Source organism: Carassius auratus, chromosome 27 (assembly GCF_003368295.1).
Source record: "Carassius auratus strain Wakin chromosome 27, ASM336829v1, whole genome shotgun sequence".
NCBI lineage: Eukaryota > Metazoa > Chordata > Actinopteri > Cypriniformes > Cyprinidae > Carassius > Carassius auratus.
The window spans coordinates 5775399-5792898 of record NC_039269.1 but is presented as its reverse complement, the minus strand read 5'-3'; the positions used below and the strand labels follow the sequence as shown (position 1 = coordinate 5792898).

The 17500-nt window shown below is 34.8% G+C and overlaps 3 protein-coding genes across 4 annotated transcripts in view; all 3 read right to left on the bottom strand.

Annotated features, from left to right (window-relative positions):
• Positions 1-7014, bottom strand: part of LOC113045203 (nectin-4-like) — a 15515-nt gene extending 8501 nt beyond the window's left edge. Inside the window, exons 1-5 of one of the 2 annotated variants that reach the window (XM_026205417.1) lie at positions 6338-7014; positions 4714-4908; positions 2130-2297; positions 1764-2042; positions 461-575 (exon numbers count right to left, since the gene is read on the bottom strand). In XM_026205417.1, coding sequence (XP_026061202.1) covers positions 461-575; positions 1764-2042; positions 2130-2297; positions 4714-4908; positions 6338-6386 — 806 coding nt within the window. In that variant the 5' untranslated portion in view covers positions 6387-7014. The remainder of the gene's footprint in view (positions 1-460; positions 576-1763; positions 2043-2129; positions 2298-4713; positions 4909-6337) is intronic. The other variant, XM_026205418.1, reaches the window with a different exon arrangement.
• An 812-nt stretch (positions 7015-7826) lies between these two features.
• On the bottom strand, positions 7827-14149 carry LOC113046244 (high affinity immunoglobulin epsilon receptor subunit gamma-like). The gene is made up of 7 exons (XM_026207188.1): positions 14115-14149; positions 11772-11833; positions 10106-10197; positions 9306-9338; positions 8352-8375; positions 8108-8274; positions 7827-7994 (listed from the first exon to the last, which is right to left on the bottom strand). The coding sequence occupies exons 1-6, from the start codon at positions 14147-14149 to the stop codon at positions 8206-8208; spliced, it is 315 nt and encodes a 104-aa protein (XP_026062973.1). The 3' UTR covers positions 7827-7994; positions 8108-8205.
• A 1230-nt stretch (positions 14150-15379) lies between these two features.
• The window catches only part of LOC113045189 (nicastrin-like), a 10007-nt gene continuing 7886 nt past the window's right edge, over positions 15380-17500 (bottom strand). Inside the window, exons 16-17 of the mRNA XM_026205404.1 lie at positions 16795-17004; positions 15380-16018 (exon numbers count right to left, since the gene is read on the bottom strand). Coding sequence (XP_026061189.1) covers positions 15896-16018; positions 16795-17004 — 333 coding nt within the window. The 3' untranslated portion in view covers positions 15380-15895. The remainder of the gene's footprint in view (positions 16019-16794; positions 17005-17500) is intronic.

Genomic DNA, 17500 nt, shown 5'->3' with positions numbered 1-17500 from the left:
ATCGCTGCAGTTCAGAGGCCTTTGTGATCGTGTGTTAAAGAGAACAAAAGGAAGAGGAAAATAAAGAGAAACAAAGGGAGAAAGGGTGGAAAACAAGTGGTTTTGTAGGGATGTTGCAATGTCGCTAGTTCAGTTTGATGCTCATACAAATAAAGCATGCAGAGTACTACCAGCAAAATCACAAGAACATCCCTAAAATCACCCAGTCATAAACTCACCTGCATTAAACTAGACTGACGCAATGAGTGCTGATGAACAAACATCACAAATTCAACAGGTTTTTGTTTCTGTCACTATCATTGCAGTTTAGTTTTTCTCAGATGCTCATCTTCCCCAAAACAAAGCTTACTGTGATTGGTCATTCACACATCAGTCAGACTGAATATTTCTGTAAAAGGGTGGTTTAAGCTCAGAATAAACTGCAGATCATCCACAGTCTAGCTCTGTGAAACTGTGTTACCTGCTCCAGGTGATGTTTTGTGGCAGTGGGTTTCCTTTAACCACACATCTGAGCTCTGACCCCGAGTGTCCGATTATCCAGGAACCAGAATCAGTGATCACTGCATGAGGAGGATCTGAAGCACAAATCATCACTAGCATCATTAACTACAACTAAAACTAAGAGTTCATCACCTGGAATACAATGAACATTAACCCAAACATAATAATATATAACATTATCTCCTAAAATAAAATGTTAAAAAAAAATATATATATATATAAATATATATATATATATATATATATATATATAAATATATATATATATATATATATATATATATATATATATATATATATATATATATATATATATATATATATTAGTCAATTATTAAAAAAATTATGATAAAACTACTTAATAGTATTTTTTTTATACTGAAATAACACATCAACATTATTACCTTGAAATAAAATAATGAACATTAATTGACAAATAACATAAATAACATTTTTTTTTTAATTAACCTGATTTTAATTCACCTAGATCCCTCGAAAGCATTACTCCCTTTCATTTAGATTTACTGGATGTACAAAAATAACTTAAAAAAAAAAAAAACTATATAGACATGAAAAAAACTGAAAAAAAACAAAACAAATTTCAATAAGAAATATAGATATAAAAATAAAAATAATGCAAACTTTTAATTAAAATCTATAACGGTATTTCACGGATACAAAATAACACGGTATCAGGGTTATTATCGTTAACTAAAACAGTTTTTTTTTTTTATGTAACATTAAAATAAAATTACAATTTTAATCTAAAAAAAAGCAGAAAACAGAAAAATAAACTTTAATTCTAAATAATAACAAACTATTATTATATGCGTTATAGACTGTATTTTCCGGACTATAAGTCACACTTTTTTTCATAGTTTGGCTGGTCCTGCGACTTATAGTCAGGTGCGACTTATTTATCAAAATTAATTTAACATGAACCGTTGACATTACCGTCTCCAGCCGCCAGAGGGCGCTCTACGCTGCTCAGTTCTCCTGTAGTCTACACTGAAGACATAGAGCGCCCTCTCGTGGCTGGAGACGGTAATGTTTTCTCTTAGTTCTTTTCTCTTGGTTCTATATAAATGTGACTTACATGTTTTTTTCCTCATCATGACGTATTTTTGGACTGATGCGACTTATACTCAGGTGTGACTTATAGTCCGAAAAATACGGTATGTATTATGCAGTGTCATGTGTTATTCTTGTGTGACGTCACACAGCTGCTCTATTCTCGTGTGATGTGTTTGAGGATGACTCACAGTGCACCTGGAGCTCGTTGCTGATTCTGTGCGGGCCGTCGAGAGCCGGGTGCCACACCAGACAGTCCAGACGCCGCTTGTTCATGCTGCGCAGAGGATGAAGGGAAAATTGAGAGGTCACGACTCCATCCTCTCCGGTCCGGTTCTGAGACCGACCGGGAAGCTCTGTGTCCCAGGACAAGCGCGGCGGAGGATCTCCAACCGCACGACAGAAAGCAGCTGCGCGGAACGACTGGCCTTCCTCAAGAATCACCGGATCCAGAGACGAGATCGGCCGACCTAGAGGAGGAGGAGCACAGATGGAGCACATACAACAACGGTACAGCAGATACACGGTTTAACAGACTGAACTCAAGGGGATCTTACTCCAGACAGTCAGGCTGATTTGTCTCTGGAAGCTCCCGGAGGGAAAGATGGAGATGTGGCAGGTGTACGTGGCCTGATCGGCCTTCTTCGTGTTCAGGATCAACAGCGTGGAGTCCACGGTCGGGTCGGAGCTCTCGAACTGGACACGGCTCAGAAAATCAGGAGACACTGAAATAAGAACATTACAGTGAAGAGACTGAGGAGTTATGGTTGATTCCTGGTGCTTCCTGTCTGGATCTCACACACAAAACAGCTGTAAAGTGACTCCACTGAAACCAGATCGAATCCCTTGAGCTCTTATCTTTTCAGCAGAAGTCTGTTTCTGTCTCAATACTGAGAATCACCAGAAGATTTGGACAAAAGCTGCAGGTTCAGTCCGAATCCTCAACATTTACACACCTGCATGACCTTCCCAAACAAGCTGATTATAGTTCATTCAAACTCAGGAATAGCATTACAAAAAAAACCTAATTCAATCTGAAAATATATATATATTTTTTTTTTTACATTTTATTTTAGTCAATTGTTTTCCAAATTTTCCATTTAGTTTAACTACATGTATTTAAAAAACAACCTAAAATGAATAATAATTATAATAATAAAAAAAATAATAATAAAATAAAATAAATAATATATGTGTGTGTGTGTGTGTGTGTGTACGAAATAAAATTCACAATTGAGAAAAATTATTTTAGCTTATTGTATTTTTCCATTTAAACTGCTTAACTTTATGTAGTACTAAAACTAAAATAAGTTAATAAAAACTATATAGACTTAAAAAAAATTTAAAAATGACAACAACAAAAAAAAAAACCACAACAAAATGACTAAAACTTCAAAATGAAAAATAAAAGAATATAAAAAACATTACATTCTACTATAATGGCACCTAAAATAATACTAAAATAACACATATTTCAAACAAATATATTCTTCAAAAAAAAAAAAAAAAGAATTCTTTTTTATTTATTTTTTATTTTTTTACATCCCGATAATTTCTTTTGCTCATTTCCATTCTGTGGAAAGCTTTACAGTGAAATCATTCTGAGTTTGGGTCTGTTCTTCACATTAAAGATCACAAGACTTCAGAAGACGTGGGATATTAAGTTATTAAGTTTATCAGCTACTGTTAAATCTTATACTGTTTTTCATTTTTCACTGCCATTGTGTGTAAAACCACAGCATGAGCTCCTTTGTGTGTCACAGTATGAAGAAAGAAAGTCAAACAGGTTTGAGCTGATATAAGAGTGAGTACATAATGACAGAATATTTAATATTTTGGGTGAATTAAAGCAATGCACTTCAACACAGATGGCAGATATGAGCTGGTTCAGGTAAAAGAGCTTATGAACACAATGCACTATTGATAATATCTGTCATGACAAATGTCTCTGTGTGACAGAGGCCTGTCAGAACACAATGCATGCAAGACCGTCTCGTTTAACAAATCTGCTGGAGGGAGATGATGCTTGGTCTGTTTGTGCTTCTCTGAATCAGAGGAGATTTCATGACAAGAGGCAGATCACCAGAACACACCAGCGTTATTTTAGTATCATTGAGGTACTGTTATAGTTAGTAATATTTACACTGAAAAATATATACTATTTTTTTTAAAAGTTAATAAACCACTTACCTTAAAAAAATAAATAAATAAATAATAATAATAATAATAATAATAACATATATATCATTTTTTTTTAACCTTTGTTTAAGGTAAGTGGTTTATTAACTTTTAAAAAAAATAGTATATATTTTTCAGTGTAAATATTACTAACTATAACAGTGTATATATATATATATATATATATATATATATATATATATATATATATAAAAAGTTAGTCAACTAAATTTCTTTATTAAAATGTAGCTAAAATAAATTGATAAATTGCAAACACTTACAATAAAAAAGTTAAAATAAGACAAACAAAAAAAGTTAACTTATTTCAGCTAACGTTTATTTAATTTCAAGCAAATAAATTTCAAGTGCTATTCTAGTCTCACTGATATATTATTATAGTTTTTATTTAGTTTGTTATTGTCCATTTTATTTTATTTATTTATTATTTTATTTATAAATTTCATTTATTTAATTTCAAGTAACAAAAATGATCAGTTTCATTGAAAAACTATTATAGAGTTTTCAGTTTTTCTGTTTTCATTTTTATTTTAGTTAAAGTTTTAGTAATTTTGTTGATTGTTTCTGTCATTCCATTCTTTTATTAAATAAATTTATATAGTTTGTATTTTATTTCAATTAAAAGGTTATATTAAGTACCAATTTAACAGTTTTTATATATATTTAACTTTATTTCAGTCAACATTTATTTTATTTCAAGCAACAAAAATATTTGTAGTTTTTGTTTTGTGAACTATAATAACTCTGGAACACATGTCCATGTCTTTAAGATTGTTTGCATTGTGAAACCTGAGCCAGACATGTTCCTAACAGGTTTTGTGAGATCCACTTTACTAGTTAGTGTTAGTAAATGGTGCACACGCACACGCACACGCACACGCACACGCACACGCTCACGCACACGCACACACACACACACACACACACACACACACACACACACACCTGTAGGTCCTTGAGTATAGTGTCCGATGATGATCTGTTCTCGTTCTCCTCCTGGTTTCTGTCTGGACCAGGTCACTTGCACCAAATATTCATTGGCCTCCACCCTAAAGCGACAGGGCAGCCGGGTCTGTGCATCAGAGAACGAGCGCAGGGCCAGAGACGGAGACGGCTCGATAAAATCACTGTGAACACAAACTAAGACATAAAGACACCGTGTGAACATCTGCAAACAGCACTGAATGGGTTAACTATTAGAGACGAGGTGAGGGCCGGGGACAGTTAATAATAAACCCATGCTATCATGATCCATCGCTCCTGACCTACAAACATGTCACAAAAACACAAGGACATTCCCATGCAGCACAACGAGAGAGTTACAGATCTGTGACCAATGCTACATGCAATTAATGAAATACATTCAATATCGTTAGTTGCTGACATGCAAGGTTTATATATTAATCCTAATATTCATCCTAAGCGAGAAACTCTGGACCAGACACCCGACGTTCAATAAAAACAAGACGACAGCAGAAGACAGTGAGACCTAGTGAGAGAATCCGTCTTGTAGTTCTGGTTATTTGTTCTCGTCTCAGCTGAGACTGAACACAAACACACTGACACGCCACACGCTTAAAATAACAATAACTTCACACACACACACACACACATGCACGCATGCAGGCACATACATACACTAAACACACACACACTCAGTTAGCTTTATTGGCATCACAAAAGCACATTTTGCATTGCCAAAGCATGATGCATAGGAAAAGAGAACATATGCAACAGTTTAATTTGAAACAATATAGCAATTAAAAAAACATTTGAACAAGTATCATGTATGACGTACATATGACGTAAAGGTTATGTAACAAGATTATTTCTGTACTTATTCAACTGATAAACTGAATTCAACAGTCTCTACACTCATGTTTGTTGGTTGGTTTGGTGCGAGTTAGTCGTAGATTCACTGGACATTGGTTTCTTGGCTATAAATCTTGCAGATATATTTGCACATTCAGATTTTTCACCAAGAATGAAGGGGAGTTTTTCAGATGGGGAGCAATTATCAAATTGGGGAAACATTTAGTTTATTTTGGGATAGTAGTGGTTGCTGATGGTTTGGTATTTGGAGCATTCTGTGAGGAAGGGTCTCTCACACACACACACACACACACACACACACACACACACACACACACACACACACACACACACCTGCACTTATTTTCTCAATGTCGGTCATAAATGAGTGAGTAATGGTTTTTGAATCTGGTTGAACTTTAACTACAGTGGAAAATGTTCTTAAAGAATGTCACTGTACCAGATCAATCACACCCCCCCCCCCCCCCCCCCACACACACACACACACACACACACACACACACACAATCCGGGCTAACATCTCAGTAGAACTCATATAATATTTTACACTATTTTACTTCACTAGATTACTTAAATGAGACGAAAAACCTACAAAGCTTCCTAAAAGGCAGCATGAAACCCACATTAAAAATAAAAAGTACATAAAGTTCAAACGTGTTGAGAAAGAAAGGAGTAAACTAGACGTATAGTGATTTAGAAATTACAATTTTACAATTACAAACATTGTCTTTCTTACCCATCAATCTGAAGAGGACCACACTGATGCAGGCCAGCACTTTCTTCATGTTGCTGGTTTGTTCTGTCAATATGTTATTCCTCAACACATCTCCTCGTGTTCTCACTCGTTTCTTCTCTTAATCCATCTTAAATCGTTCTTAACCTCCAGCTTTTGTCAACATTTGAATGAATAAGAAAAGCATGCAAAGTAAAACTGCAGTTCTGTCACAAAGCATGAACTGAATAGCTACAGAATAACCCCGAGGCTGATAAACTCATCATTAAACTCCGTCTGAAGAACTGAAGACAGCTCACGCGTTCAAACGCGCTCAGGTGAGCGTTCTCGCACCTGCGGGTTAGGCCCCGCCCACCACTTCCGCCTGCACACAAACACTCACTGACCTTTGATTTAAGCACTGAAATATAAACCTCTTCTTATTTATATACATATAGGTCTATGGTGGATTTCTAGACATGCATAAAAAGATAAACTCTTCTGAAAGCATGGAGGTGTGAATTTGGAAGTAGTATTTGTTTTTTTGTTTTTTGGTGTTTTGTGATGCAGTTTGGAACAGGACAAACCAGTTCAGAATCAGGTGCAAATTCCTGACAGCTTGTGAACACGCCCACAAAAGACGTCAAAAAATGTCAAAACTCAAATCAAGAGAGGTATAGGCAGATTTGCATTATAGTAAAACACAACTATTATTATTATTATTATTGTAGTAGCTTAATTATTGATATCTTGACACTTTTTAAATTATATGTATAGCCTGCATGTTAATTGATTGTATTTTAGATATATTATGCTAATTTGATACGCATTTATGCAGTAGTTATTTTTGTTTTAGCGCCATCTGCTGAATACCAAATGATAAATAAATTGCTGATTATATATAAATGACTTTTACCAGCTGACAAATATGTTCTAAAAGCGTTTTGCAAGTTATAAAAACATTATTTATGTAAGTTCTCTGAACGTCCGTTTTTAAATGTTACACAAATGTGAGGGGAACGTTCCATTTAAGCAATTTCCAAATGTTACATTTGAACGTTCTCAACGTTCTGAAACTAATAGTAGCATATAAAAAATGTTTGATGAATGTCCAACTCAAAAGTTTCGCGTTTCGGACCCATGTATAAATGTTTTTGTTGTAGAATGTTATTAAAGACCATTTCACATTCAGGTTACTGGAAGTCTGTTAGATAATAACTTTGAAAGAAGTTCACCAGAACGTCAGGCAAAGTTATGAGCACGTTCCTCGTTAGTTGTTTTATTAAGTTTAGTGATATACTTTTATAATGGTGTTTCTCATTTGGGTTTGACCGAGTTATACTTTATATTTACATTCCATTTATTAATTTAGCAGCATATTAACTAAAATAATATGATAAGAATACCAGTCTGCCAGGCAATATAACAACGCGCTGTTTTTTGTACCGTTAAAAAAAACCGGAAGTGAATGACGCCGGAAGTCGCGCCATTCTAAAATTGAAAACACACTCTGTCCAAGTTAAATATATAGTTTTATTATGTCGAAATTGAGAGCCTTACACTTGTTTTTTATACATTAACTGTGACATTTGTCTCAAAGCCACATGAAAACAATGATAATAGAGCAGAATGTCATGATCAACAAAGCTCTGCTACACTTTAAAAAATGCTGGGTTGTTTCAGCCCAAATTTGGGTCAAATATACCCAACAGTTGGGTTACATTTTTACATACATTTTTTTAACCCAAAAGTTTGATTAGTCCAAATTTGACACAAATTTGGGTTGAAATAAACCAGCATTTTTTTGAGTGTAGTTTGCTTACTTGTAAACAAAGCAAAAGTACAGTTTTTAGGGCATGAGCACTGAATGAGGCATGCAGTTTGAGAGTTTCTCAGGCCAGCGGCTTTTTCTTCTCCGGATGGAGAGTGTCGTAGGTGTCCACATCTTGCCGTCCCAGATCCTGAAGAAACACAGACTCATGAAATCACTGCAGAAGTCACTCACGCGTCACAAAAAAGCACAGTAACAGCACAATACCTCATAAATGTCCCCTTCTCGCTTCTGAAAAACACAAGAGGACAGTGAATGGGAGAAGTGACATTTCTCATTAGACTCTTGCTCAAGTCTGTGGTGTTTGTTCTTCAGCGTTAGCCAACACGATTTTGTTTTCACTTCCTCTTTTTACGCCTCTCTAATTCCTTCATTCTGTCTCTTAAATTAACTATGAGGGCATACTCACAGATGATAAGATTAATATGAAAAACAGTTACCAAACCTCAACAAAGCACGTTTATCTGACTTTTAATGTGTGTTTGTGGGTTGCGTTTATTTCTGAGGGCCTTACAAATAAAGTGAACGTTTTCAAATATATCTGTACTCTTATGTGTGTCTGTTTAATTATCTATAGGTCTACTTTAAGAATACATTTGTCATCTGAAAGTGCGCTAGATCTGACAGCACGTCCCATCCGGACATTGAGTTTGAGTCAATCAGTTGAAACTAGTTTTAAAGACAATATGGATCCTTATTTAGTTAATGTGTTCTGATAATGTTCTCTCAAAGTTAAGAATTGTTTAGTAATGTTAATAAAAAATTGCATTTAAAGTTTCCTGGTCTTCAAAATGTCATTTACACAGCATTCATGGAACATTTTAGTTGAATGTTCATCTAACGTTTTTTTGGAATGTTAAAGTTTTTTTTTTTTAATTCAAAAGTAACTTTCAAAAGTAAAAATTGAGTGAATTAAAGCTACTTTTATAATGTATAATCTATTAAAGCTATAAGTGTTACTATCATTTTTAAAACACAATGTTTTCTCGTCGGGTCAGTTATAGTATTTATAACTAGCTGTATGTAAAAATAATAGAACTTCCCTTTATGATAATGAAGTAAATGTGTGTGTGTGCATGTCAACTGAATGATGAGAAACTGAGAAACAGAAATGTGGCAATAGAATTAGCAGAAATAAACCACAGCGACGGGTGAACCCACCTCTGAGAAAGCTTTATCTCCAGAGGAACGCATCTGAGAACAAACAAACAGAGAACATTACTTTCATGATCAGAGAAACTGAGTTCAACATCAAAAACTAAATCTTTAAGTACACTGAAGGTATTTATTCTTGGAAACAAAGTTTTTTGTGATTTCTAAAAAACTTAAAATAAGCATTGAACTGAAATGAGGATTTCAGTGTGTGATCTAGAATGCAGTATTTTTAGGGGTGTGGATCGTTGAGAACTGCACTGAGGAAGTACTTAAATCCTGATTCAATTACTGCATTTAAATTGAATGTGTTCATGAAAACATGAACTAAATATTGATGCTTGAAGAAGACAGACAGATAGATAGATTCCCTTTTTACATTAAGTATTTATTTAAATTATAGGCTTTTATTTATTTAAATTTATATATATTAAATAAAATTTAACCACCTCAGTCATTTAGTAGATGTGTATAATTTTAAAAAGTCTATGAAAATAATAAATATTGCTTTAAGTTATCTGCGCTCCAAGGAACAACAAAATGCAAGGAAATCTTTTTTTTTTTAGGGGTGCTTCCAATAAAAGGGTTAATTCAGGACATGCCAAGTGTGAATTTTCTTGTTAAAACATGTTAATGAAAATGTTTTATTCTCTGTAAATCACATTCATGTATGAGTCAATAGATTCATGTATTAATGTTCTTTTAGTCAGCATAAATGTCATTTAATCTAAAGAAATGGGTGAAAATGACACTTAATGTCTTTATCATACAGTATATAAAGATGTGAGGTTGTAGAAATGAAGTTTCACCTTTAATCTGCAGTAAAGGACAGTCAACACAACGCCGTAAATAAACAGAATCCCATCCAGAACGTAACACACTGCTGGCTCCATCTGCGCAGCTAAGAAACAAGATATTACAGCTTCAACAAATATATACACATTTTTTGACTTATTTTAAAACTGAAAATTTCATATATTCTAGATTCATTACATGCAAAGTAAACCATTTCAAAAGTTTTTTTGTTTTCATTTTGATGAAAGTCAAAAAATCCAGTATATCAAAATATTGGAATATTTACATTTGAGTTGTACCTTCGGTACAGTATACATTCTGGGTTTCTCTTGTTCCTTGAAACCACAATAATAAGGAAGACTGTTGACTTGTCAATGGTTCAGAAGACAATCATGGACACCCTCCACAAAGAGAGTAAGTCACAGAAGCTCATTACTTCACAGAGTGCTGTATCAAAGCATATTAAATGCAAAGTTGACTGGAAGGAAGACACTGGGTAGGGAAACGTGCACAAGCAACAGGGATGATGGCAAGCTTGAGAATACGGTCAATCAAAGCAGATTCAAACACTTGAGAGAGCTTCACGAGGAGTGAGCAGAAGCTGGAGTAAGTGCATTAAGAGTGACACGCTCAGACGTCTTCAGGAAAAGAGCTATCAAGCCACTTCTGAAACAAAAACAACATCGGAAGCATCTCACCTGAGCTAAGGAGAAAAAACTGGACTGTGGCTCAGTCCTCCAAAGTCCTCTTTTCAGATGGAAGATAATTTAACGTTTGATTTGTAAATAAAGGTCTGGAGGAAGACTGGAGAGGCACAGAATCCAAGCAGCTTGAAGTCCAGAGTGACGTTTCTGAAGTCAGAGATGATTTAGGTGCGTGACGTCGGCTGCAGTTGCTCGATTGTGTTTCATCCAGTCACAAGTCAATGCAGCCGTCTATACCAGAGATTCAGGAGAACTATGCTTGCATCTGCTGACAAGCTTTATGGAGACACTGCTTTAATTTTCCAGCAGGACTTCAGCACCTGGCCACAGACCAAACCAAAACCTCTTAACCAGTGATATTACTGTGCTTGATTGGCCAGCCAACATGCCTGAGCTGAGGCCTACAGAGAATCTATGGGACGTTTTTTTTAAGAGAAAGATGAGGAAGAGTGGATCCGAGCTGAAGCTGAATAGTGTCTCAGCAGAGCCATTCTTCACTGATGCTGAAGCCCCACCAGGTATTGAGTGTAGAAACCAACAAACTTTAAACAACTAAGCTTTTCTGTTTTGCAAATCCTTTTTTTTTATCTTAGGAAATATTCATTATATATGAATACATATATTATTTTGAGATACTGGATTTTTGTCGTTCATGAGCTGCAAGCTCTAGCCATCAAAATTAAACCAAAAAACTTTTTAAATATTTACTTTACGTGCAATGTATCTAGAAAATAAGAAGTTTCACTTTTTCATGATATTACATTTTTTCTTTAGCTGCACCTCTATGTAATAGATTATACATATTTGTGTAATATAAATGTTTTAAGCAATGTGTTTAAATATTTAAAACAATTATAAATGTTTGACCTTTCCTAAACCAACTTTTACACTTTTCCGTTGAAGCGCTACAGGCGTATCCATCAGGATTTCTTGAGTTATTGTGTGTTGCGTGAGGTTTGATTGGATCTGATCTTACCAACTTGTCCAGCGTTGAGCAGGAGAATCAGACAGATGTCCAGCGTCCGTATCTTTCGGTATCTTTAGAGGGAGAATCAAGAAGAGATGTGTGAAGAGGACGAGTGAACCATGGCAGTGACAAAAGAGTCATTAAACAGGAAACTGTGGGCTGAGTGTCCGAAACACACACAATTTCACACCAGCGTCCTTTTTTCTATTTTTACTCATGCACACAACACTGAAAGCGGAGCACAAGTCCTTCCTGTTTTCAGAGAAGTGAGGAGCATTTCAGACAAATGACTGGAAAAGATCTGATGAGTTCAGCTGCCATCAGATGACGTCTAGTGTTTCCAAACAGATCCCCAACAGAAAGTGACGTTCTTCCTCAGGATGTCTGTCTAGTTTTACAGTAAACAAATATCTGAACATTTTTCAACTAGAAAACTAGAGAAGTGAAATTACAACAAAATCAAGTGGGCTTAAACTGAGAAAAATTAATTTCAACCTTTTTTTCAGAAAGAGAAAAACACTTCTTATCCTCCATCAGTTTTAACTGTTTTGATGATTTAATGTTCTATTTAGTAGTAGCTTATAAGTGGTGACTATGTAGTTTACTGTAACAGACAATGAACACTATAAACCGCAATAATTATATGATGCAGTCACACTTGTAGTAATATTTGTTAGTTCTGTTGTTGATTCAGGGTTAGCATCCTCTGAGGTCCTCTGAGGGGTCCACATCATCTCTTCTCAGGTGTTCTGGATCCAGACAGGAGCTTGTGTAAATCCTGGTTACGCAAAACGCTGTTTTTGTAACATGGGAAATTTGGTTTTCAAAAGACAAGTTGCTGTCTAATATAACACCCAGATTTTTGACTGTAAAGGAAGCAACTGTACATCCGTCTAGTTGCAAAAAGTATTTTTTATTTTTATTTTGGTCCAAGTAATATATTATCCAAATTTAATGAGAGAAAATTATTGGTCATCCAATCTTTTACATTTTTAACACACTCTGTTAGCTTAGATAATTGAGAAGTTTCATCTGGTCTCGTTGAGATATATAGCTGATTATCATCAGCATAACAGTGGAACCTAATTCCGTATTTTCTAATAATATTACCAAGGGGCAACATGTATATTGAAAATAGAAGGGGACCTAGGACGGATCCTTGTGGCACTCCATATTTTACTGATGATAAATGAGATGACACCCCATTTAAATAAACAAAATGGTAGCGATCGGACAGGTAGGATCTAAACCATCTTAGAGCCTGCCCTTGAATACCTGTATAGTTTTGTAATCGATCTATGAGTATGTCATGATCTATGGTGTCGAACGCAGCACTAAGATCAAGTAAGACTGAAATTCTTCATACAGATCATTTTTATGTGCAGGAAGGTGCTCAACTGAGCAGACACAAGTACAGGTAACAACTCTTTCAGTAGTTTAGTGGGTACAGGATCTAATAAACATGTTGTTTGTTTAGATACAGTGATAAGTTTATTTAGATCTTCCTGTCTTATAGTTGTAAAGCATTGCAATTTATCTTTGGGTGATGTTATCTATTTTATCAGTCATAACTATTAAACGTTGATGGAATATTTGAATCAGGTGGCGTCTGGCAATTTGTTAATTTAGATACTGTGCTAAATAAAAACATATCTGTGTATATGTTCTGCCCTGGCAGTTTAGAGCCTGTTCTAAAAACTTTTTCTAAAAACTCCATTTGCGTCCAAGACTACGAGTTACTTTCTTGAGAGAGTGAGTATTACTGTTATACCATGGCACAGTACGTTTTTCTCTAACCTTTTTCAATTTGATGGGGGCAACAGCTTCTAATGTATTAGAGAAAATAGTGCCCATGTTGTCAGTCATTTCGTCTAATTCATATGTATTTTTGGGTACAAATAGCAGCTGAGATAGATCAGGCAGGTTATTTCCAAATCTTTCTTTGGTGGCTGGAACAATAGTTCTGCCCGGACGGTAACGCTGAGACATATAGTTAATATCAGTTATACGCAGCATGCACGATACAAGGAAATGGTCTGTAACATCATCACTATGAGGAACGAAATCTATATCAGTAAAATCGATTCCATGCGATATAATTAAATCTAGTGTATATAAATCAACGTAAATATTAAAATCTCCCATGATTAGTGCTTTATCAACTGTAACAAGAAGGTCTGAGAGGAATTCTGTATACGGCCCTGGTGATGTATACACAGTAGCCAGAGAAAGAGATACATTAGATTTCTTTTGCATAACTGACAGTGTTAGATTTAGCAGAAGTATTTCGAATGTGTTAAACCTGTATCCTGTTTTCTGGGTAACATTGAGAATATCACTATATATTGTTACAACACCTCCTCCATGACCAGTCTGACGGGGATCATGCTTATAACAGTAATTCGGTGGAGTAGACTCATTTAGACTAATATAATCATTTCAGTCAAGCAGAGAACATCAAAACTGTTATCTGTGATCATTTCATTTACAATAACTGCTCTGATGTTCTGCTCATGTTTTGCTGTCTGGTGAAAATCACACTTAACAAATTTCCAGTTTCTCAGAGACATTGATAAATGAATCAGAGAAACACAATAAATCTGTAGGATTATTGACCTGGCTGTAGAGGAAACAGCAGGAAAGCTCAGGAGGAGGAGTGTTGTGATGTGTGTACTTCAGATCCTCTCTGTCCTCTGCTGGTGAGGTTCATAACTCACACCTCATGCTAGACGACAAAATTAATACACGTTTGGCAATAACACACATAAAATGTCCACATTACATGAGAGATATCAGAAGATTACTCCACCAGCTTCAGATCCAAGCTGCAGTGAGGACATTAAATGCTGGATGTGTCTGAATCAAACTAAAGACAGGAAGAAGATGAAGTCTTACTGATACACATTGGCTATAAAGACATTAAGTGTTTATTAGCTTCTCTGTTGACAAGATGAAACTCAAGTCAACAGATGGAAAAAAATATATATACTTATGCATGTATAAGTGAATTACAAAACACTTTCCAGAAATGTACTGCTCATAAAAAAGAATAAAATTTTAACAAAACAACAATAATGAAATTGCTTTTGAAATATTTATATTATTTTACAATTTTAAATACAAATTAAAAACAAAACATTTATGTTTATATAAATTCATAATTTAAATATATATACTGTTTATATATATATATATATATACATATATATATATATATATATATATAAATGCAATACGTTTCAATAATATGGAGTGAATTAAGGTATACAGTGACACTTTTTGCCTTAGGGAAAATATACAAATTAACCTGAATTATCTCTAAATTCTGAATTATTATTTTAAAATATTAACTAAATATCTTAAAGATGATTTTACTGTATATTTGAAAAATCATTAAAATATTAGTTTTAAAAAATAAAATATAGTAAGATGTTAATAAGTGAAATATGTAATTATTTTTGGGCAAAGCATTGTTTCTATTAGACAGCTTTACCTGAATATCGTTTTTGTTTTCAGAATCTTTTTGATTGGATTTTAAGTTGGCGAGAATAATGTTTCATTTCAGTAATTATAACAACAACAAAAACGTCTTACTTCAAGCTGACAAAGCAAAAAGACACTGGAAAAGAAAGTCATGTTTATTCAGTTTCTCAGAGAAAAAATAACGACGTCAATAATCAAGCAGCTTTCATTCAGGAGTTAATAAACAAAGGAACAGTTCATGTTAAGGTATTTAAAGCTCCATGTCTTCAGTGGAAACATGATGAGTGATTCGTCAGCTCAGTTATGACTGAACAGACACTGCTACATCCCAAATAAAAAGATTCACACCAAGATTCAACTAAACCAGTAAACTATTGCACATTCTCACTGCATTTATAACCTTACACACACATTAACATTCACTCACTCACTTATTCTCATCTTTAAACACTTAAAGTCAGCTTTTAGTTTTGTGCCCTTTCATGTCATGATAAAAAAAAAAAACATCTGGAATTATATAAAAAGATGATTAAAAAATATGAACAACTTTCCAGGAGAGTCCAGAGCAGCTTTAAATAAAAGACTGGTGAACTGAAGTGTGTTTGTGTACTGAAGGGAAATGAAGGAAAGTGCCTCTGGAGATCTGGCACTCAGTAGGCTGTTGTGGGCGTGTCATGGGCGGAGCTAAACAGAAGCTCCGCCTTCGAGCTGATGAAGTAGGTCGCCAATAGAGACAGCAGCAGCACGGCCACGCCCACTCCCAGTGTTAACATCTACCAGAGACAAACACACACAGGAAATAGAAATCATTTAATCACTAAATCAAAACACTTCACCTCAAGATCAGAGGGGAAAAAAAGAATATAGTTTTTTTTTAATAAAGAATATAAATTATGTATATTATAAGTTTATTAATAAGACAATTCAATACAATAAATCTTAAATTATTAAAACTGTAATGCAGAGCATTTGAATATATTTGCATAAAGATAATCATCTATATAATGTATTTCTAGATTTACTGTACTGATATTTTATTAGACATAATCAGGTCACATTTCACTTTTTTTTTAAATGACAAAAATAGGATATTTTGCATAAATAAAATAATGGATATTTTAATGTTAATTATGATTTTGTAAATTATTACTATTTAAATGATGACAATTAAAGACATTAATCCTTAATAATGTACTGCAAATCATTTGCATGTCAAGGAAAATGTTTTATTAGACATAATCAGGTCGCATTTCATATTTTGCATCAGAAAAATAATGCATATTTAGGTGCATTATGAGTTTTGTGCATCAAGACAAAATTTGCATGACAATTAAACATTTAGTCCTGAATTTTTTTATACGGTAATGTGAAATTCTTGCAATGTCATGTTGTATTTATTGTACTGAGAATACGCAGGATACTTGCATTTCACCTCAAAATCAGAGGAGGAAAAATAAGAAAATATATTTGCATTAAAAAAACAACACCTATTTTATGTCCACTAAGATTTTTGTGCATTATGAATGTATTTCAATGTTTTTAGTCTCACCTCCAGTTCTCTGCTGGCCACCAGAAAGATGCGCGCTCGGATGCTCTTCCAGCGGGACTCGGTCCATGTGGAATAATCTCGAGAGCCGTACTCCAGAAGCTCGAAGGCAGGAGACACGGCTTCAGAGAGACGCACGGACGCTCGGACGCAGAGCGGCTCACTGCTGCTGTTCACCGACACCGGACCAGACACCCAGAAATATGAGAACAACTGAGAGAGAACAGACACAGAGCATCAGAGCAGGGCATTCTGGGAAACACAGACAAAGAGCATCAGAGCAGGGCATTCTGGGAAACACAGACACAGAGCATCAGAGCAGGGCATTCTGGGAAACACAGACAGAGCATCAGAGCAGGGCATTCTGGGAAACACAGACAGAGCATCAGAGCAGGGCATTCTGGGAAACACAGACAGAGCATCAGAGCAGGGCATTCTGGGAAACACAGACACAGAGCATCAGAGCAGGGCATTCTGGGAAACACAGACAAAGAGTGTCAGAGCAGGGCATTCTGGGAAACACAGACAAAGAGTATCAAAGCAGGGCATTCTGGGAAACAAAGGTGAAATAACTATATACATGTACACACAAAAGAAAAAAATAAGATACTGCCTCTTTTGCTAATATCTTGGGGTCATGAAAAACAACCATCGACTATCGACTATCATCTGAAACCAAAACCAGGAGCCAGCGGTGAACACACTGTCT